The sequence below is a fragment of the Cucumis sativus genome, chromosome 6 (assembly GCF_000004075.3).
Source record: "Cucumis sativus cultivar 9930 chromosome 6, Cucumber_9930_V3, whole genome shotgun sequence".
Taxonomy (NCBI): Eukaryota; Viridiplantae; Streptophyta; class Magnoliopsida; order Cucurbitales; family Cucurbitaceae; genus Cucumis; species Cucumis sativus.
In genome coordinates this window covers 1,611,074-1,635,045 of record NC_026660.2, presented here as the reverse complement: position 1 = coordinate 1,635,045, position 23,972 = coordinate 1,611,074, and the positions used below count along the sequence as shown (strand labels likewise).

General features: G+C 33.1%; 2 protein-coding genes and 1 long non-coding RNA gene across 3 annotated transcripts; 1 reads left to right on the top strand and 2 right to left on the bottom strand.

The window, feature by feature from the left end:
• Positions 1 to 730: 730 nt before the first annotated feature.
• On the top strand, positions 731 to 8,671 carry LOC101216305 (GPI transamidase component PIG-S). The gene is made up of 13 exons (XM_004138343.3): positions 731 to 1,055; positions 1,146 to 1,839; positions 2,460 to 2,544; positions 2,681 to 2,770; positions 3,063 to 3,136; positions 5,145 to 5,229; positions 5,309 to 5,398; positions 5,477 to 5,607; positions 5,901 to 5,982; positions 6,100 to 6,147; positions 7,399 to 7,471; positions 7,571 to 7,674; positions 8,312 to 8,671. Exons 1-13 carry the CDS (start codon positions 899 to 901, stop codon positions 8,426 to 8,428), a joined length of 1,830 nt encoding a protein of 609 aa, XP_004138391.1. The 5' UTR covers positions 731 to 898; the 3' UTR covers positions 8,429 to 8,671.
• Positions 8,672 to 10,763: 2,092 nt separating this feature from the next.
• LOC101216554 (transcription elongation factor TFIIS) lies at positions 10,764 to 13,022 on the bottom strand. The gene is made up of 3 exons (XM_004138344.3): positions 12,821 to 13,022; positions 12,409 to 12,603; positions 10,764 to 11,966 (listed from the first exon to the last, which is right to left on the bottom strand). Exons 2-3 carry the CDS (start codon positions 12,568 to 12,570, stop codon positions 11,019 to 11,021), a joined length of 1,110 nt encoding a protein of 369 aa, XP_004138392.1. The 5' UTR covers positions 12,571 to 12,603; positions 12,821 to 13,022; the 3' UTR covers positions 10,764 to 11,018.
• Positions 13,023 to 14,140: 1,118 nt separating this feature from the next.
• Positions 14,141 to 16,947, bottom strand: LOC101216791. Its single transcript, XR_969690.2, has 2 exons — positions 16,650 to 16,947; positions 14,141 to 14,423 (listed from the first exon to the last, which is right to left on the bottom strand). It is a non-coding gene; the product is annotated as an uncharacterized LOC101216791 (long non-coding RNA).
• Positions 16,948 to 23,972: the final 7,025 nt, after the last annotated feature.

Genomic DNA, 23,972 nt, shown 5'->3' with positions numbered 1-23,972 from the left:
TGTATGCTAACCTATTGAACATGTAACATAGGATGATGGTGAGAGATGTGTTCTTTTTCTAATTTTGTTGTACTAGTAATAGTAATGACCGTATATGTTGTGTAGGTGTATAATAGGGAGAAGGTATAGTAATTGTGGTGGGAGAGATACCCAACTCTTTCAAACATGCTTGTATTTTTATTTCTTTTCGTTTAGTAAATATGTTCTTAAGTGTTAATTTAAGATTTAAGTTATTTTAAAAAGAAGTAGATCACAACTTTTGAAGTTTATTTTAAATAGAGCTTTTTAATAAATATATTTTTTAAAATCAATCAAAACAAATTCTTATTGATTTTGCTTTCCCTTCATTTATGCCTCTTGTTTTGTCCGTCAAAAAGGGAAATTGAGAAAAACATGGCAGTAATATCTTGTCAAATGGATGGATAGATGAATCGGAAACGAATTACCTAGTTCTATTATATATTTAGGAGTTACTCAGGAGTGATTTACATGTTCGAGAATGTGTCATCTCTACAACTTAGTTTTGCTAGTGTGTTAATGTCCCATACGTGTTGGACACTTGATGGACACTTGTGAAACACCTGAAAGTGCAACAACTGCATAATAAAACTTGTTGACTAGACTAAAAATTAATGTATATAACAATATCTTTCTAATGTGGAATAGTCGAAGCCAAGTAGTAGCTAGCTCGGATATTTAAGCATGTAAATTCATCCATTCACTTACTATATGCGTTTTAACCAAGGTGTGCATGTTAAGTCGCATCGCGTCCGGTCTATGAAAAAACTCCTAATTACGCTAACAATTGGAAGTGGAAATTAGGTGATCTTCGGCTAAGCTTCTATGCATTAGCTTTAGCTGCCTCGGTAACCCAGCCCAACTTCCGTTTGATTCAGCAATGGCGGAAATCTCAGAACCTTCGAAACCTCCACAACTTGACTCCGGATCATCGGAGGCCGGACTTTCACAGTTCGACCCCAAAACCATGCGGAACACTAAGCCTGGATTCAAGCGCCTAATTCTTACTATCTCCGTCTTCTCCTCTTTCCTCTTAGGTCTCACGCTCTCTCTCTCCCTATCTATGGGAACACATGTGATCGTTAATATCTCGTTCACTCTATGATTCATGCGATTTTCTATTGCAGGTCTTCCATTTCTATGGAAATCCGTTGAAATCTACCGCGCGCCACTTCCGTTCAAGGACATCGATGCCCTCTCCTCTCATATAGAATCGTCACCGTTGCAATTTCCCTGTACTTTTCGGGTTATATTTTTTGGATTTGATTCCATGGCTTCTAGAGCCGAGCAGCTAAAATCGTCTATCCTCGATGAGATGACTAAACTTTCTTCTAAATCCTCACTTTGTGGCAGTTGCAGCAACAACTATGCTGTCTCTGTAGTTATAGAATCGGGTTCTGATTGCTCACAGACGCGCACTGACGCATCCTCGTGTTCTTGGCGTTGTGGAGCTCTCAGTGCTTCTGATTTTGCTGCTTCTTTGGAAAATGGGCTTCAAAGTGCCGATGATTTCTTGGAGGTTGCTCTGGGAGGTTGTTATAAGCCAGCTTCTGGTGGGAGAGTTTATAGTGTAGTGGTTATGAACAAGGGCGAGAATGTGAAGGCTACCATCGGAAAATATCGTCATGGTTGGATTGTTGGGAGGGTTTCAGAGGCGGAAGCCATAGCAAAAGTAGCAGAAACTTTTGTTAAGTTGTTTGGTAATGGTGGAACGGAGGATGGGTTAATTCCCGGGGAGTTTATGCCTGTTGGTGCTGATGGAAAGATTTTTCTTTCTTTTAATTTGTTGAATGCAGATCCAGATGATTGGATTTATGACTGGTATGTTGCTCTCTTTAGTATCATCTTCCTTTGGCCTGAATTCTTGTTGATCATACTGGCATCATGATGTAGAAGTCATTGTCTAGGCCCGTTATGGTGATGATTTTTGGTATAGCTTCAGTGTTGAATAGTATATCTTGATTGGATTAGACCGTATAGAGAATTTAACAATTCTGCCAGTTTTTCTCATGATAAGTGGGGAATATTTCATGCAGATTGCTAGTTTAGTAACTCTTGATTCTCTGTTCATCCTTAGAAACTATAGCTAGAATGATTTTGGATTGACTTCTTGATGCTTGCTGCCCATTCCAATTTTAGAAGCTTTAATAGTTAATTTAAAGCTTTCCAACTAGTCAAGATAAAGAAAGAATGAAGACAATTAGACACATACAGTCTGTCACTCTCAAACCTCACATATCTCCCTTCCTAAATACTTGAAGTCATTTCTATTCCTAAATTATCAACAATCCCAATATCAGAGACTGCTGTAACAGCTCTGATGACTAGACTGCTTAAGATATTTTTCATTTCTGCCATTGAGAATTATATTCCTAGTTATAGGCAATTTTCGTACATTAGTTTTTGCAGTCTGTCTATTATGAATCTCTGCTATTTCGTAGGGATTTTCAAAAAGTAGATGAAGTTATATTGAAACCTTTAATCGAGGAATTAACACCTATAGCAAATGTCTCAGTTGAGAGCCAGGTATGATGTTCCTCATGGAAGGCTTATTGTCAGTTCATTCACTCTCCTGTTTTTCAACTAATTCAATATTTTCCAGAATCCTTGAAAATACACGGACAAGGTATTCAGTCTAATCCAATTGCCATTCACTGACCAGGTTTTATATCATACGCCAACCTCCTCCTTTTCTTACTGGGACAACAAGCAGGAAAGCTACATCTTCAACACTAAAGATCTTCCCTTTTTTGTATGGTTCTTTTAGTTTTTAGTTTACTATTCTCTCCCCCACCTTCAAAAGAAAAAAAAGATAGATGCTCGTTGGTGATTTATCCCTCCTTCTATCAGGCTTAACGTTTTCGTTATTCGTATTGAATTTATATCTGTCTCTATTTGTTTACTCACTTTGCCTGTTTCCCACACTACACACGGTTATGCATTTTTTTCACACTTTATCCAGTCTAGAGTTGTAGGATTGCGGTCTCATCCTCCATTTTGTTTATTTATTTTAAAGCATCTTCTTATTTTTTTAAATTTAATAGGTGAATTCAAACGAGTGGCATTTGGATACATCAATTGCAGCAGGCGGGAGGTCAAAGATATTGCATTTTGTGGTGTATAACCTTTAACTCATATCACACTTTTTATTCATTTTTAATCAATCTAAAATACCAATTGTGCCAAGCTCTTACACTATAACTATGTTGGGAAGATTCGTTGTCCTTGATTCCCCACTGTTATGCAAACATGATCTATCTGACAATTGGAATCACTTGAGTTTTCTGTTAGGCCTCTGATAGCTAAGTATATATCAGAAGGCTAGAAAGACCGCGAATAAGAATTAGGATGTCTCTCTAATTAGCTATTTATAACTATTAAAGGGGTGTTTGAGGCAAAGAATTGGTTATTATAATCCTAGGTTATTATAGTTGAGTATGAGTTATAATAGTTTGTGTTGAAGTGTAGATTATTTTAGTATGGGTTATAATATTACGTGTTAGAGATATAAACTATTTTAGTTTGAGAAGAAAATTGTAAACACCAAATTGGCCTAGGGTTAAAAAAGGAGACAGTCTTAATAACTAACTAAGAGGTTATGGGTTCCACGTTGGCATCCAAATGTTGTAGGTTCAAGCTGGTTGTACCATGAGATGAGCCGATATGCGTAAGCTGGCCGAACAGTTACGAATATATAAACAAATAAAAAACATTATAGTAAAGAATAAAAAATGATAAATGTGGAATAGTAAAACTGTAGCAAGTAGGAGTTTTGAAATAGTGTTTGACCAGGGATTACAAAATAGTACTTATTATAACAATGAGTTGATTATTATAGCATTAGATAGTCCTTGTCCCAAACAATCCCCAACTGTTTTTAGATCCTTATGTGTTAATTGTATCTTTGTTACTTTAGATGAGTATGAGGAAGTTTAGTTAAGTAGCAGTTGGTAGTTTGGGCAAAGATGAAAATTTGTGATATTTCATCAGAATATTGCCGAAATGTCGTCGACATTTCCAATTTTTCGCATCGTTTATCAAATATAAAGCCTATTCTTCACAACTGCTCAATAAAGTGTGTTGGTTGCCTGGTTGCTGTATGGTTAAGCAGTTATACATGAGCGTGCAAGTCCAACACCCACCTGTGTAAAATTTTTAGCGTTTTTGTTTCATTACTTTTTTTTTCTTTTTTCTTCTTTTAGATCTCCCAATTTTTTTATTTTTATTTTTATAATTTAGGGTCTTTTTCTCTCTCATTCACACTTAGTGATTTTTCTTAATTCTTTCACTATATACTTCTTTTAATTTTTTATACTGTATAATTTATATTTACCGTTGTTTTTTCTCTTCAATAGTCCATAATCTCAATCCTCTCTTTACCAATTGCCTCCTGTTTTTAACTTTTTCAATTTTTTTATTCTGAAATTTGATTTTACTTCATATATTAGAAATACATACTTTTTAGGAAAATATTGGTTGTAAACTAGAACAATTTAAATCAGTCTACTTGATTGTAAACTAGATCACTAATTCACTGATTGTAAACTCCTGAACTAAATATTCAGTTCATAACCATTTTTCAGTTTTCACTATTATCTATTATTTCATTACCAATCATATTTGGCTTATAATTATTGATTTATATACTTAAAGTCATATTTTATTACTTAAATAAGTTTTCTCTAAAATTTTACAATATTTTTATAAATTTTCTGTGATATCCTTGTCTTTTCCCAGAATATCCATCGATAGATTCGTAAGTCTTAGTTACCGATATTTACATTGCTAACAATATTATCGTCCTTTGTTTTGGGAGAGACAATAGCCCTCTTAGCTTGGTTATCAATGAGTAGCTTGTAGTTTATTCTTTAAAGCAATTTCTACCTTTTGAAGATAACTATCATTTTCTTACGGTGATGTCTATTCTGGTTGATTTGAATTGAAAGAAGAGGTTAGTGGCCATTATGTTTAAACATAAAGTTCAGTTAAGGATAAGATTTGTAATGAAGGAACCTAGGAGTATTTTCCATTTATGTGTTGAAAAACTGCTAATCTGTTTCTGCTCATTTATATTATTACTCCTAATCAAGTTTTGTTTCATTAGCCTTTTTTTTTGTTGTTGTCAGATATATACCATCAGCAAGGGAGTGCCCTCTTCTTTTACAGCTTCCTGATGGCCAGATTTCAGAAACAAATGGGTTTATATCTCCTGTATGACAATCTTTTTGCTGTTTACATATATGATTTTTGGGTCAAACTTCTCAAAATCAGGTACAAATTAATCTTGCAGACGTGGGGAGGCGTAATTGTTTGGAACCCTAAAGGCTGCCTGAGAGACCATGAAAGTAAGCTGCTCCATAGGCATATGATTTTGTATCCGGTAAGATGCTGATGTTATGTACCAAACTTCGGGTATTCTATCTAATTTTCTGATGATTGATCCTATATACTGGAACAGGAGCTCGAGAAAATTGTTGAAGTATTCCTGGGGCAATTTCGGCAACTTTTTGGTCTAAAGTCCAATCCCCAACATGTTGGTCTGTCGGGCACATTCAACATTTTAACCAGTCAGAAAGGCTTTACAGAATGGTTAGGAAAATATTTGTTTTTTCCCTTTTATGTTTCAAGATTAAGTTTTAGATTCATTACCAGCTGTCAAAACTTATCTCACTAATTCCATTATTCTAGCCCTTACTAGCGATATCCTGTTAATTGATATCATATTTATGTTGCAAACAAACTATATTTTGTTAACAGAAATTCAAGTTTTTTCAATGCACACCCACTTGTCTCATGAAGCTCCTTCGTTCTTTTGAGCCTTGCAATGTCTGCAATAATCTTTATGTCAAATATATGTATTTATATGATTGACCCATCTGTAGGGAAATGGATTTTCTATCGAGGCAGCATTCATGTTTTAATCTTCATTCATGTGCTTCATCCCTCGGATCTCTTTCTAGATTGGTATGTACTTGATTCTTGGTTGAGTTCATAGTAGGATCCGCAGTGTGAAAATTGTTCTTCTTGGTCCCTTTATTTGTTTACTTATTTTTTTCGAACTTTGATTACTTTGTTGTGCAGGTTCAATCACTGCCGAGGATGATTATCATTGATGAGATTGGAAAACAGGTAATCTATTGCTTGTCTGTAAATCTTTTTCTACATTTCTTTTCTGGATTGATTGGCGTACTTACGTTAGATTCTTTTGCTAATCGCTAAATGCTTGAGCTTTGTATGAAATTTCCGAACTTTGTTGGTATGATGTTATTCTAAGTAGTGACCTTCAAGGTTCCCCCAAACTTATTTCTTAAATGGTTTCTAGTAGTGTTTTTCAGCCTGAATGTTATTCTTTCTCTCCTCTGAAACCTAGTCAGCTCTGTCAAGCTTTATAGTCAATAATGGGTTATTGCCAGACAAGAGAATATTTTCTATCTGGTCATTTAAAACTTAAACCTTGCATTTTCTTCAGTCCTCGGACAATAACCAAACAGGGGAGAAAACCAAATCACATCTCTTTCTTTCCGTGTGTGGGTAGGTGGGGGAATACATAACCAAGTAACAAAAGTTTCTGCTTTATTTGTCAAAAGGACCACTGGATTCTCTTTTCCCCCAAAAAAGATCTTGTCTACAGCAAAATCATTCATGTTTGTGATGGATCCAACACCTCTCTTTTGGAAGGCCTATGGATTTGTAATGAACTTAAGAACATACCTAAAAATGAGGCCATCATTTGAGAGACATGGTCAAGCCATTGGGATCATTGGCCAATTGGACGTTTATAGGAAATCAGCTGCACACAGAGATCCAAGTGTGAGCTGCATCAACTCAGATTTTCTCAACCTTTTCGCTTCACTCAAGCAAAGACTAATGCCTTTGGAAATTGCGTTACTCTGCCAAATGTCTCACAAAATATCTCATGGCTCCGATCCAAAATTTCAGTACCTTCTCATTCAAAAATATATGGAAGGTCAAACCCCTGAAAGTTTGACTTTTTCTTTTGGAGCTTGCCCAGTGTCCATTCTGGCTTGAATAACCACGTCAAACTTCAAAAGGAACACCATGGATGGCTGTCTCTTGAAGTCGGTGCTCACTAAAACATACAGCATTTTTCACATGCCCATTTTCTATGATCCTTTTTGGATCATGTCCTTACTGGTTGACTGCCACACAACGTGCTATAATTTATCCTTGAAGGACATCCTACATTTGAAATGAGAGAGCTGTATATTCAATCAAAAAAATGAAAACTTGGTGCCTCAATTATAAACAGGGTTTCTCTTTTATTTAATTGGAGGTTTTGAATACAGGCGTGGCCCTTTTTATTTACTTGTATTCCATGGTGTATAATATGAGGTCTTAATTTTTTGTTGTCTTGATCAGGTAAAATATTCTCTCGAGGCTGCAAATTTGGCCCAGAAAAATGCCTCTATGGGAGTTTTTGATGCAGCAGCCAGTATGATCCTTCTCTCATTACTATATGGTCATTGATTTGTTGACTGTAATTCTGATTGAATTAATTAAAATTCTGAACTGAGTTCCTCTTCCTTATCAGTATCTTCCAGGCAAGCAAGGTCACTAGCAGAAGATGCATTTTTTCACCCATCAATAATGTCAGTCAGCTATTTTTCATTTGAGCACTGCTTTGCTGTCTACTCGGTATGATTATTGGTTCCTACACTTATGTTTATAGTATCTTTGTATTTATAATTCATGTTAGATTAAATTATAAATTTAGTCTACTAGTTTGAGCATAATATCATCGGGTTTTTTCAACTTAACAGATTCCGATTGCATCTCTAATCTTTTACTTTCTATTTAATATCTTGACTCTTTACATTAACACTAAACTTGAATGTTGACATGACAAGCTCATAGTTTGTCATGAATTCTAAGAAATATCTGGTAACATGATCACTAGAATTTTATCATGACGTTTCTCATGGTTTGACACTTTGTTTAGTTGTCACTTAGTCACATCTTGATTCAGGCTATAAAATGACATTGCAACCTTCTGTTAACAGTGTTGATGGTATCAACTAAGTTGGAATATAGTTTAAAGTTTAGGGATATGATTAAAATCTATTAAATTAAGGCGAAATATATATAATATAGCAGTAGAAAAGAAAGGTTGTATGGTTTCATAAACACTAATATCTGTGCAACATTATCATTGATATAGAAAACCTAAATTTCGAACATAGGTTACACATTTTTGGGATTACAAAGAAAATGGCTTTAGCTTTATAGACGGCATTTTGAAACCCCATAGTTATGTTTGTCTTTCTTTGGACAGCCTTTCTTCTTGCCAGTTGCTTTGCACGTAATTTTGGCAGCAGTGAGAGAGTGGAAAAGATACAAGCAAGAACACAAGAAGTATATAGCTTTTTTGGCCAAACCAAAGCAAAGCTAGCAACTTAATCATGGTGAATTTGTGTCGGCTTAGACAGTTCTTACTTTTTCTTTTTCCATTTTAGGTTGTCCTTGTAACTTGAGAATGCTTCCCAACAATGTATTCTTATATATATATATTGAATGTTAGTTTAGGGTTCTAAACAAGTAGATATCTAATATTTGTGGCATTTTTGACATAAATTGATTCATTTATGAAAGTTTAGGATTTAAATTTATACTATTATTCAACTCTATTTGTTTATTGTGTACACTCAGTTCTCCATTTTTATGTGTCACGTCTTTCCTTCTTTCAAAAATGCTGCTTGATTTTTCATTCATGTACTCTTTGTAAACGATAAGAGCCTCATGATGTCTAAAGCTTGTTTTCTTATTGTTGGGTGTTGTGGGGTAGAGAAATGGGAAACGTGAGGGTAAGAGAGCTTTAACATGTTTCCTAGATAATAGTTTAGTATAGATGAGTTGTGGAATGTGGGATGTATGTATGTAATTTTATTTGAGGACATTATCTTCAACGCATGTTTCATGATATTCAGTTCTACGGGCTAATTTAGTTGTATTGCAATTGTTGTCCTTCATACAAAAAGCATAGAGAAATTTTACAATGTTAGTTTGTGTTGTTATAAACAATAAAATATACCTGCTATCTAAAACCAATCTGGTGGATCATGTATATAGATTTGAAAGCATAAGTAGTAGGCGGATACTAAATAAACTAAATTTACTACGAAATTTCATAAATAAACTAAATTTACTACGAAATTTGATAAGTGTCATAAATTAAAATTTATTTTCTTGCCTAAGATGGTGTAAATTTATACGATAATTATAACTTCATCCTAATTAGTCAAATTATTTTCTTATTCACATTACACTCAACTTTTATTAATTAATGTATAATAATAAAAAATAATTTAAAAATAGTTTATTAATTAAATATAAAATAAAATATTTTTCAATATAAAATAATTTAATAATTATGTATAATCATACATTAATAATTAATTAAGTATAATTTAATACTCAGTATACTCTAATCTTCGTACTGTTTTTGAAATATACATTACTAACCTTGAAATTTAGACCCAGATTCTATCGAAAAATTACTGGCTTTGTCGGCTGTCGAACTTCTTCTTGACCGTCGAAATCTCTAAAATTTCTCAGTATAAACGGTTGCTTGTGCAAATATAATAGAAGTAAACCACGGTATTCGAAAAAGGAAAGTTTGAATCGTGATTGATTTCTTTCCAAAAACCGTAACCTACGATCTTTTCCATTTATAGTTTTTTTTATAATCAATTTAATAATAGGAACGGGTATATATGTAATATATAAACCCACTTAAGACACTTGTGAAATTTATTAAAATTTTAGGTCCATCATGTAATAAGATATAGCATTTTAGGCTATCTTAGTTAAAAAGCCGCTTTGAAAGCAAAAGGTCTTGTTCTCTAGTTGAGTCCATATTCTTTACGTTGTAATTCGTGTCTTTGCTCCCAACAACATTACCTTTACCTGGATGAAAGTGAGGTAGGTAAGATGATAATTTGAATAACTCAAAACTAGTATCATCTTTGAAAACAAGTTTTTCTGGTCTTTCTTCAACGAGATCGACCATCGAGATTTAGTCAAAAAAATATATATATTTTTTTAATTTATTGATTGTTTTGAACATTCTTGGTACATCTTGGTATTGGTTGTATTTCTAACAACCTTACTATGGGTGTTAGTTTTATAATATAAAAACTTCAATGCATTATTTCTGATAACTTTCCAATAATATTGAGCATATAATGATATAATAGTTCCTCACAATTTCATGTTCTTGTTCTAGGCTTATATTGTAGGTTAAATAGACAGTAGAAGAGAAGATATAAAAGCTAAATAGAAACAGAGCGAGCACTTCATTCATCACTGGAAATGCAAAGAATCACCATTAGGAGAAAATAAGTTGTGAGAAGGGAAATGAAACACCAAGACATGTGACTGCTACCACAGCAGCTGAGAGAAGACTCGGACAAATACCATGTAGGATGATTGATTCTTAGATTACAAATTATTTCATTATGTCACTGAATGAGCATAATAAAGCTATTTATTGGCCTCGTTAATGTAATCACCATGTTAGGGATTTGTCATATAGTCTTTAGTCTTCCTTATGTTGCACTAATTTAAAAATCCCTCTTGCCCTTATCAATGACACGTTTACTTCATTTCATATGATAAGTGGGGCCACTGAATTATGAACAATTAATATAAAGGAATCCACTACAGTCAAAATCAGAATCTCTCGTATATGCTCTTAGACAAATTTAACAAACAATTTAGTTGAACCGTTGAGTTAAAGAGATCCTTGTAACTGTATGAAACTCATAAAAATACCAAAGAAAATAAAAATAAAACAAGTTTATACACTGAATTTCTTAATAAATTGGCACTTAAGACATCCTACAACAGAAAAGCTCCTACGTTCTAAATGTAACAATGTGGAACGAGATTACAAACTGCAGCAACCAATGTCAGGGCAAAATAACACTAATTGCTCAGTAGATTGTTCCAAACAATAACATTTTCAGCATCTCAAAATAGACTCAGCAGAACTTCCAATGGTTATTGCAGTTTACACAAGTTACAAACGTCGTCATAGGTTCATCCGCACTCCGCGTCTGTAATTGATAGTAGGTTGTTTTGCGCTGACCACATCGACCACACTTGAACTGATCGGTAGTAGCTTTTGGTGCTCCTCCACGCTCGCAATCAAACAAAGCTTTCTGTGCAATCTCTTCATTTTCACGTTTTCTCTGATCGCTTGCCATATCGGCTGTGCTCATATTGATCATCCTTTCTGGCTTTATAAGTCCTAGAAGAACTTTTCTTCGAAAGTCTGGGTTCTTTGGATCCTTGAGGTTAAACATTATAGATCTATACTTGGCCTTCTGTGCACCAGTAGAACCTCCCCAATTTTCGAACATCACGGATTCTACAGAAACAGCAACACGGATAGGATCACTTGCATTAACCTCATCCATAAATTCTTCATCAGCTTCACCAGGGACTTTGGAGAAAGCCTCAAAGAGAAGTTCTCTAATTTTGTCTCGAGCAGCATCTTTTGATTTAATCATGGAAGTAAGTTTTGGAGGTGCAGCTGCGCCACTGGATGGTTTCTTCTCTTCTTTAACTACCCTTTCAACCTTGACCATTGAATCAGTTTTCTCAACCTTCACAGAGTTTCTCTCCGAGACCACGCTTTCTGATTTGGAATATTTTACAGAGCTTGTGGCACCATTCCTATCAAATTGCTCAACCTTGGAAACTCTCTCAACCTTCATGGAAGATGATTTTTGAAACTTCTCCACCTTAACTGATTCTGCACTGGGAGAACCAATTTTAGGTGAATCTTTACTGCTGGCATTTCCATTTTTCTTGTTCTTATTAGTCTCCTTGATTACTATCTCCTTCCACATCTCAATCAGGTCAGAAGCATGCTCCTGTATTTTCTTCTTGGGGTGTTTAGTGAGGTGCCGAAGACGCTTCCCAACCTATAGAAAACAATATAAATAAGCAATCAATACAGGCAAAAGTGATGTCAATTACAAAGATGAAACAAAAGATTATTGATGGATTGATTTCTTAAGTCTTTATATAAGTGTATCTCTTGAAAAAGAATGCTCATAAACACTTGAAAAGTCAATTCAAATGGGGCCTAATTAACTAGGAAAATCCTGCCATTATTCTCTCCCCGAAATTGACAAGGATCACAAATGAGATGACTTTGTTACGTGAACGTGAACGACATAAACAACGTATGAAATCGAGTGAACTCAATTCGTTATGAAACCAATTCGTAAGCAAGCAGACGATGAATTTAAGCTAAATTCATAATAAAAACCATGCATAATTTCATAAACTTGCTAATTACATTCTCACTGTCCCCCCACCATCAACAAAAGAAACAAATCTCAAGTCTAATGAGAAGAAAACCTGAGTGGAAACAAGGATTTGATAAGTAACAGGGAATTTCTTGAGCTGCCTTAGGGCATCAAGGCAACGACTTTCTTCGGCTCCCCCATCATTTGATGGTGCTGCAGCGGCATCTGCAGCCTTCTTCGCCGCTTCAAACAATTCCACCAGCTCATTCTCCATCGAACCACCGCCAACTCGGATTTTTTATATTATCTATCCACCACATTCGAAGAAAAGAGCGATCAGATCCCAACAACCACAACAACAAAAAAAAAAAAAAAAACATAAAGATATAAACAAACAAACGCATGAACGCAAAAAGGAGGTTTTGCAATCAAAATCGAATCAACTTCTTTTCTCAATGAACAAGCAAAGGAAAAGTAACGAATCAAAAGACATCCAAATATCGATTCGAATGAGTATCACTTACAGAGATCTGAGTCGGCGACAGAAAAACCCCTCGCTAAAGGAACTAAAGCAGTGAAGACGGAGAGCAGCAGAAGGGAAAATCAATCGGAATGAGGTCCGGAAAAACCCCTTTTCGGCAGAGAGACGGCGGCGGAGGAAGTAAGGAAATTGAAAAGAGGTCTTGGGGATGAGGGAAATAGGGTAAAGGAAGGAAGAGGGGAGTTTGATCCGACGGACTAGGATGAAACACGTGTTATACAGGATAATGGTAAGAACCTATAACGAAAGAACAGGTCAAAACTCAAAACACCTTTGGATTTTACCTATTTATCCACGGATTGCGTAAGAATAGGAATGGGCTTTTAGGTATTTCACCTAGTCCTTTTTACCTTCACTCTTCAGTAAATTGGATTGAATTCTACTTCATACTGTAACGACGTCGTTTTTCAGATTTAATCCAACAAATTCCTTTTGAGAAATTAAATTTAAAAGGATTTCGAAGTAATCTAAATCTTAAAAGGAAATAGGCTTTTAATTTAAAATGTTTATTATGCAAAAAATAGAAAATTATTCCTAAACTAGATTGCACAAGGACTTCAATCATTGGAAATTAATGTTTAAATATAAACCTATTGCTTAAAAATTAGTGTTAAGGATACTAATTAAAGAATGTTAAAGGAATAGCTTCGGAAACAAAAATCATAGACTATGTCACAAAAAAAGAAGAAACAAAATTAGATGGCAAGATGTTTTCACATTCCTAGCTTGATATCTACTTGTTTTAATACAGAACATTAGATCATATAACTATAATACTCTAACAAATAATTTAATTAATTTATTGTCTTCTAGTCAATGTTAAGTTATTAATTTATTTATTTTATAAGCTATATTATCTAGCTTCAAAGATGTTAAAAAATTGATGTTTCATAGGCTATATTATCAACGTTTAGAAAATGTTACTGGATAAAAGAAAGGGTATGTTGTAAGAGAATAATAATTTCCTTGAGAAAGAGTTGGATTTATAAGGACAAAACATTACTAAAATGAAATTCGTGAAACTTAATATTTCATAGAAGTTTGAATCTTCTCCCTCAAATGCCTATGACCCAAGTAACAAATTAACCAAAGAAAACATCCTGGAAAATGGAGTAGGGGGGAAGAACGAGTATCAACCAAACTTGTAAGTCCCTTAGACAACAGTTTTGTTTTAGTTTTTTAAATATGAACTTAAGAAAGACCTGAACAATCAGTAAAATTCTAAACACAAAAAAAAAACCATTTTCTTTTTAGTTGTCCAAACATAGCTTGCTCTTAAAACATGACAACATATAGAAACTGATGGATGTAAGTGACGTGTATAACCTTAATCTAAAAGGGATAAAAAAACACAAAAACAAAAGTTCAAATGGTTATCGCTGAAATTTCAAACGGAAGAACTCAATTTTAATCAAAAGAGATTCTATTACAAAACATGTTATTCCAATGAACTCTGCAGTTTACCCATTTGCGGCAAAGCAATCAACTGATACTTTATTAACAAAAACTGGGGTGAGTCTTCACAAAATAACAATTCATTTCTCTTGTGGCTTCTCGAAGAACGTTTTCTTGATCCAGTCAAATGGCTGCAAAGAGTCCAAAAGAGAAAAATAAGTCATTAGATTCGTTTAAACATCCTATTAATGCACCACAGAGGTGCCTCAAAAAGAGGAAAGACCATATACAGTTCATTTTCTACAAGTATAGTTACTAATAACATTTCAAGCATATAGTACAAAATTAATTGGAACAAACTGTTTAGGCAAGCAATGATACTTTAACAACTCAAACAATTTAGGTTGGTTTGCAGCCTCACCAAACATTAAGGGGAAATGTACATAATTAATTTTTTTCTACTACAAGGCAGAGAGCATTTTCGGGGTTATAGAGGTTAAGCATCTTATATTGGATACAAAAAGTCATAGTAAAAAGACCAGAAGTACTGAAAGTTAACCTTAACCAACATAAGCATAGCAAGTGATCAAGGTAAGAGTCTGCTCGATCAATCCCCACTAAGCGGTAAGCTGAAAGATGCGATCATACAGACTCTACTTACATTCTTACACCTTATGTCGGTTGTAGGATCAAATCTCTATCCATTTATTTGCAGAAAAATTTACAAAAATAACAATGTATAAAAAGCCAGCCAAGGTAGGATAATGCATTCTCCTTATCAAAGGTAATGGAGCACATCTGGAACCCAAAAACTTGTAGATGGCGAAAAAGTAACAGTTTTTCCCAATCAATAATTTGCAAGAAACACATAGCAAAGAACACAAGTCCATTATGGTTTAGTTGGGAAAACAAGAAAAAAAACAGGTGATCCTAATCAGTAGAAAAAGAGAGGAAATGATGTAATTGCCGTTAGTTAAGGAAGAAGAGTTGGGGACGTTTACAAAGCATGTAGAAAGAGAATATGAGAAGCAGAGAAAGAGGGCTGAGCTAATAAAACCCCATACCATCACAATCAAATTGGTTAAATAAAATGACAAGGGATCTATCAGCTGTGACATTGGAGCACTTCAATCTTGGGGATTCCTAGAAAGAAGTGCACGAAACATGTGATTGGGGGGGCGATTAAGGGAAATCGATTTTGAGTTTTGCAGTAGTAGAATCCAAGTGTGGTCGTCAATCAGTGGAGTGGCTTGTTCTAGAAAGAAACAACCAACATTGTGAGAGGTCTTTCAATAAAAAGTAGCAATTGAGAGGAGAATACGTTTAGAGCAGAACAATACTTCACTGCAAAATGAATGCCGGATCCTAGGAGTTCAAGACATCACTTGTGAACTTTTGTGGTAAGCCTCTCACCTTGTTCAGTGGACTAACGGACAGAATCTTGGGTAGAAGGTGCAAACAACAAAGTTTTTTACCATACCCCAGGACTGTTTAAGAATATTGATGGAAGTTAGATTAAGATTTTGGTTGGCAGTGTCTTCGATGGAAATTTTGCAGCAGGTACAGTTAGAAAGTTCACTAATGGTTTAAATCCAACAAATGAAGCCATCTATATCGATAAAATTACGGAACTTGGAAAAGAGTGTAGAAATAGCAAGGATAGAGGATCAAAACTTCTGCTGAGGTAGGGTTTTGATGGATAAAAGCTCCATAACACTGAAAGCTGAACTTGGATTGGAATCTGAAGTAAACAAAACTTACAATGTGGAACCAGAGTTGTGATCATGAGGACGGCAGGACATGGAGCCACATATAATGAACTACTACAACTTTTTAGAAACCTGTGAGATTCAATGTCTAACATGGTGCTGCATATAAATAAAGATAACTTGAAGAAGAACTGTTCTAAAGGTTGTAGAATTGTGTCCTTCGTTCAAAACAAATATAGAGTGAGAAAAGAATTATTACACTCCATTTTTTAATATTTCAAGAGTTCTACCAGTTATCTTCCAAAGATGGGCAAGAGTATCATTTTGTGCTCGATCAACAACCAAAAAGAAGATAATAGTAAAAGAGAACTGAAATGAATATCTAGGCTCCTCGTCAACGGGGAATACGTATGTTCGTAGACACCATAATTCAAAAGGAATAAATTTCTTTCAGATCTCAACTGTGTAATCACTATATCAAGGCAGGAGAAAAAATAGAGATCCGAATACGCCAAAGTAGGTCGTCCAAAACTTGAAATAGAAACCATTAAGGTGGCAAGGGTAATAAAGCAGAAACAAGAATCAATTCTCAAGAAAATCGATGCATCCTTTAATTCAACACAGGAAGTCAAAAGATTCACTTCATAAATCTGTGGAAATCAGAAACAAAAGTATGCATAGATCAAAGGATTTAGAAAAGGTGAAAACCTGAATGACCCAGAGAGCAGTTGTGGCGGCGGCGACACCCCAGCCGGCGGCGGCCTGGATGTCCGTAGATTGGAAACGGCGTCCTGGGCTCAAGAACTTGAACAAAGACGATTCACCTGCCATTTTTCTTTCTCTCAATTGTTTTTCCAATTCCAATGACAAACCTAATAGAAGAATTAGGAAGACTTTTATACGGTGGATTCGGTTCCAGCCACCATAACAACCGGGAATAATTTTTTACCGTCTGATTCTTTTGATTAGATGGACTTCACCTTTTCCCCAATCACATAGGGTGGTAGTCAATATGTATCCACATCTATTATTCATCGCTTCAAACTATATAATTGGAAAATTGTATTAGATGACAAAAATATTTAGAACAAAAAATAGACAATGACACATTTTTTTCATATTGTAAATAAATATGAAGTAATTAAAAATATCAAACGGCTATCGGAGGGAGTATCAAAGAGTTATCAATTTCTAAATTTGCTACGTTTGAAATTTAGAAAACATAGTGACATGAGTCATATTATCATTTTTTTTTTTTTGCTATTTTTGCAATCGCCCTTATATAATTTGGGACATCGTTGTCCCGAGATTCCTAGAGTTTATAAAAAATACTCCAACTTTGTATTTATGTGATGAATCTAGGTCGAGAATGCCTCGAGATTTCCTTGAGATCCATCACAGAATACTATTTACACGTGTTTTTTTTTTCATGCCTCCTCTTGACTAAATTATAAAAAAAATACTCCTAAACTTTGCATTTTGTGACAAAAGTCATCTGCAAGAAAAAGAAAACACGCGTACATCAGTATTCCGTGATGAATCTCAAGGAAATCTCGGGACATTCTTGATCGAGATTGCATGAATAAGCAATAAAACTCGAGCAAAATTGCACCGAGATGCCACAAGATTAGGGTTTTGCATATATTCTGTGTGGTAATCTCGTTAAATCTCGAGAAAAATCCATTTAAATATTTTGTATAGTTTGAAAAACCTCATATTTATGTGGTATGTTATTATTTTCACGTATACTGTAATTTAAATGTATCACACATTTGTAAGGCTACTGGATTTTTTAAACACAGTTATTGAGCACGAGATTTCAACCAATTAAATCACCCATGTATCATAGCAAAATTGTGATAATTATAATTTGATTGGGTTTGGGTAATTAAATTTTCTCATATCCAACCCAATTCAAGCCCTAAATATAAAAATTGGATCAACAAGGATAATGGATCCAAATCCAAGTCCAACGAGCATAAAGGCCCACAAGCCCACTAAGCAAATAGGTCCAATTACTACAAATATCATTGGGTCGTAGTCATCACGTAGAGAAATATTTTGTATTGAAAGAGTTGGTTTTGAAATTGACTCTAGACAAAAAGATTAAGCTAGATCTTGATGATGTTGTACAAACAAATCATGCCACAGTAATGATTTATCCATATGGTCGATTACCTTAGATCTGCATAGGTGAGGGCAACTCAATGGTGTTAACCCAATAAGCCTACCATTTTGGGGGGTAAAGTCAAATGGATAACTAGGGCCATAGGGTGCAAGACGAAATTCACTCCTACATGTTTTAGGGATAGTAGATATGTTGTTCCCTTAAGGACTAAATCCAATTCTTGAATAAGGGGTCCCACCCTTTTATTGGCTCAAGAGGGATTTAGTTTTAGGTTAGACCTAAAACCAATTGTTCAATAGTGGATCAGTGTGACTTAAGGAGTAAGATATAGTCTTGGGGTAAAACGATACTTTGACCTAGTCGAGGTTATAAACAACATGTGAAAGATTAACTTACTTATCATGGTTATATCACATGGACAAATATATCTATAGTGAGGGCAGTGCAACTACGGAACTTTTGTGGAATGACTCGTCTTAGTTAACGAAGATTGATTAACTCGGTCTAAAGTGTTGATTAACTCGATCTAAAGAGTTTAACCAGCTAATCTCAAATCGTTTGAGTCTATGATCTATAGGTCCGTTAGGTTCCCTTGCTAGCTCACAAGAAATCAACTTAGAACATTATGATAGAATAATTCGAATTGTTTGAATTAGATAAAGAGAAAGAAACTGACGAATATATTTGATATAACTGTCAATTATAAGCTTAAAAGAGAGCTTCGTGTTTGAATATGATTTAAATATTAAAAATATGAATACATATTCATATTCAAAAGCTTGTAATTGATGAAAGTGATCAAAGATGTGAAACGTCAAAATGTTGACTTTTGACTTTGAAAAGTCAAACTTTTTACCGACTTTATATTAAAATGTTATTTGAATTTTGAGAAAACGAATGCAGATTCTTGTTCAGGAGGTCAAAACTAATCAAGACGGACAAAATGGTAAAAAATCAAAATGTTGACTTTATACTCCAAAAAGTCAAACTTTGAATTTGATTTAAATATCAAATGACCATATTGATCTTAAACTAATTTAAATTAATAATATTTGTTGAGATTTGGCAAGTTTATCACTTGCATGTGATATGCAAGTGGCTTATTGCATGTAAGACACCTAGCCCACTAATAGTTAATGAAATGTCAAGTGCTAAGATAAAAGAATCCCATTACATGCATGCTAGTTTGCTTGAACAATGGATTGTTGCAAATGGGGGAAGAGGACTATTGGTTTTTTTTTTTAGATAATTAATTTTGTAATTAGGAATTACAAAAATAAACCTTTTACTCTCAACAAAAATCTCCAAGCTAAGTTCATCCTCAAAATTTCACCTCTCTCTAATTCCTTCATCGAACAAATTTCACAACCCGGTTCTAAGTACGGAGAATAGCGAGTCAACACTAGTGGTAGTTCCGACTTCAATTTCGTGAGAAGATTACAAAGAGTTTGTGAGGAGATTACACATAAACAAAAGAATTAAATGTGAGTTTTTCTTTTAATACTATATTTGTATCAATTGAGATTGTAATGTATGTTAATTACTAAAGTGTTTAGTTACAATTAGAGTAAAGTTTGGTCCTTATTACGTTATGCATGTCTACCGTTCCATTAGTGTTATGTATTAATTTAATAAGGTTTTGATAAATAGTATGAAATATAAAGAATTCGAAACTATTCAATTTATCTTTGCTATTACTTGAGGGGTTGTATAAAATTTGAATTCAAATCATTGTTAAAATATTTATGAATTATAGAAATAATTTGTTAATTAATTTATTCAAATTCTAAAAATCCTAGAGATTACAATGATGTTAGTGCAATATTCTCCAATAATAAAATATGATATTTAGTTAAGATGTAACGAAGCAGAATGTTGTTTACAAATAGACTGTACTCTTGAATCTTTGATATTCTGCCTCGTTTTTTTTTACCTAATCAAATGCACTGTGTCAATAAGAAAAAAAATGATCTTATATAAAGGGCTATAATCGGATATAAAATAGTAAAAAAAATAGCATGTAGCTGGTAGTTTGGCTATAAATCTTAGTGTTCATAAGATTGGCTATTTTTCAACTTGTTGTTTACTATTTTGCTATTTAGACGGTTTATCCTTTTTTTTTTCTTTTTCAATACAACAATTGGGTTTTATGGCGGATTGCAACCCAAACCCCAGTTCATGCTATCGGCCCAATTTATCGTGGTGAGGCTCAATTGTTTGAAGATACGAATCTGGACCCATATTTTTCTTTGGGCTACAATCTATACGCTCGATACGCAAATTCTCTGACTTTTTTTAGGCATTTTAGAACAGTTAAATGCATAATAATTAGAAATAATAACAAAAGAAAAAAAAAACGATAACAAAAATTGTGTTAGTTAATTATGTTAATATCTTTGCAATACTCTTGCAACAATATCATGGTTTGATGTTTGAGAGCCTTTAATCACAACCCATGAGAAGACAGTACATAGTTTCTTCATATTTTAGATTTTTTTATATTAATCGATACAAAAAAAAAAAAAAATCTTATTTAGGCAACCATCTCCATACAGTTGTATGAAACCTATTTTATGTAAACAAAAAATTATATCAGCTAACAATAGTGTCTGATTCAAAATTTCCACCTCATTTTCATACTTTAAAAACTTGATAAAACATTACGTACCTTCTAATATCGATGTTTTATGCTTAGAGAAGATACAATTATTAACAACACACTAATTAAATATGAAATATATCATGTTAATTACTTAAGTTACCTCGAAACTTGAAAGTGAAGGTGTTATGTGTACGTGTGTATAAGATGAGGATGTATGTTATGGGTAGATTTTAAAATCAATAGTAAAAAGCAGTATAACAAAAAAGGAGAGAAAAATACTAAAAGTAGACTTTAGAAAAAGGATTAATTGAGCTTCGAGCTAAAAAAAGCTCAACCAACCTCAAAGTCAAGTCGAAGGATAATTTGACTAAGAAAATTAGATAAAATATGCCTTAGATTAATATTTTTTTTATATAAATAAGTTTTGTATTGAACTCGAAAGGAAGTAAGTGAATTATAATACTCAAACGTTCTCTTATATTTTGATGTTTAGTGTGATAAGCACCATATGGATGTGTATATCTTATTATTTTGTAGGTAATTGAGTAGTGTGTTAGCATAAAAGTTGGAGAAAGAAAAAAGTATGCGATAAGATGTGTTAGTAAGAAAATGTAATATATATTATGTGATAGGTGGATAGAAGTGTGTTATTATTATTGGTGTCACGCTTTTGGAACACAGCGTATGTATGGGTATTGGTAAGAAAAGTTGAAGAAAAGTAAGAAAAAAGAAAGAAGGGAAAAGCGTGAATTTGGTTGTCGTGTTGCTGTCCGGAGTTATGGTGCGTCGACCCAATACAAAAACCATATCTTCCTATCTCAATTTCCCATTAATACATAACATTATACATATTAATCCTTAACTATGGGTTTAACCATATATTTATGAATTATCCTAAACCCGACCCGACGCGTCTCTCTCACAAAGTCACACATCACATTCTCCACATTCTCCACATTCTCTTTCTGTTATTAAAAACACTCATTGGTATTCGTATTAGCATATCCCATTTTCGAGGAAACGCCCTTAACGGCGTAACACGGCGTTCAAGTCCCCTTGGGCCCCACCACTTAAAAATATTTCTAATTCCCTAAAACCCTCTCCTCCCCACGCCTTTTCTATTATTATTATTATTGTTATGTATTAGCTTTGACTTTTCTTTCCAGCGCCCTGCCCCTACGTTTTCCGGCGTTTCTCTTTGGCCATCGCCCTTCCAATTTTCTTTTTCTTTTTCTTTTTAAACTACCACAATTTCTTTCCCTCCCTTTTTTTTCTTTCTTTTTATACATCTTGTTTGATTTTTAAATTTAAATGCCACCCACATATTTTATATTTTTTCTTCTTCTCCTACACAGGGAACAGATTCTAATTTATAGTTTTAATTTTGAAAATAATATAACTTTACTTTAACTACAAATTTCTTTTTTATGATTTAGAACGTTATAATGTGGTTGGATTAGATTATAATTCAATAGTTTTAATGTCGTATAAGCAATTTTACCAAACAAAAAAAGTTGTTATGTTTTTTATATTAATCACTTCTTCTTATCCTAGGAGCACATTAAATTGAAAACTTGAAAAATAGAAGAAGAAGAAAACCAAAATTATTGAAAGCATACCTTTTCACTCCAACAATATTTTTTTCTCCTTTTTCGAGTAATGATATTCTGAATTTTGACATTTTAAGCAAAATAGCATATATCCAAGCTAATTAAATCATATTTATACCAGTGACAAATGATTTGTTTATTGAAATATAAATTTGTAAGTTATTTAAAGGAAAATTATTGTAAACATAACAAACTACTATTTTTACAAAATATAGCAAAATTTTTAGATTTTACCAATGATAGAGGTGGATAGATATTCTATCGGACATAAACATTAATATAATCTCAAATTTTATTATATTTGATAAATATTTTAAATGGTAAGTAATTTTTTTAAAAATGTGTAAATAATAAAATAAAGTGAGGCACATCACTTATAAATTTTTTTTAAACTTTAAAATTTATTAATCATAAAAAATAAAAAAATTTCAATAAACTCATCCAATAATCTAATATAGTAAACCATATTTTTGCATTCAATTATTAATAATGACGGGAGTGAAAAAATAGATTAATTATAAATGTAAAAGTAATAGTTGTTAGTAGGAAGGAGGGGTACACAAGGACATAAGCAATAAATTAAATCCAAAATGACCATATAGGTTGTTACTGTTGGGAATTTAATGATGTCCTAAACCACTTTGATGCTTATATACCAATTATTTACAATGCACCAAATATGGGAATTCAGATTGGACCACACAAATTTCCATAAAATCACGCTTAAAATAACAAAATTTAATCAATAAAGACCACTTTTAATATTTCAAACGTTCAATTATTTATTATAATACGTTGGTAGAGTTCCAATAATCTATCTTAGGATAGATTATAATAGTGAATATTATATTTAAGACGAAAATTATCTATCCTATCTTTATCCAACAAACTTATTTCTTATTTTGTGTTTCAACCAACTTATTAAAGCATACATTTACAATTAAGAAAAAATACATTTTTTTTCTCAAACATGTACAATAATTATTGGAATTAAGTGGCAAAACTTGAAAGTTTATAGAATTTTAACTCTTACAGCTTTTATTTCCTTACATAACTGTTCAAATAATTTTTTTACAAAAAGAAATTAAAGTTTTTATTTGTGTCAAAATTTATTTATCTTTAATATTGAATAAATATTTCAAAAAACAATCATTTCAACGTTTTTTCATTTGTTATTTTCCATATTTCATATACTACACTCTAAAATTACGATATAGATTTAAGTTGAGGACTTAATTAATTTTAACCATAAATATTTTAGAGTTTAATTTCTATCCTCGTATAAATTTGAGATCCTCAATTTTTTTTTGTCATATTTTCAACAATTTAATTTTTAAAATTGAAAGTTAGTATGACATACATTTAGTAACTTTTTCTTTTTTTTTGCAATTTTGTCCAAGAATTTATTTAAATTAATTGATTTCATTATTTAAAAAAAATTGAAAAGGAAAAGGAAAAAGCAAAAAACATGGACAAAAATGAAATGTCACCTTTTTCTTTCTTCTTATTTTTTGCTCTTAAAGCATGTACTACATGTCGTTGGCCCCTCTGACAGCCTCATTGGAGCGATACGGTATAGCTGGTTACGACATGTCGGTTACCAACCTCAGCGTGGAGAATGGAGATGAGAAAAAGAAGCCAAAGAAGGATAAAAATGATGAGATCCCAACCTCCATGAATCATTAGCTTAG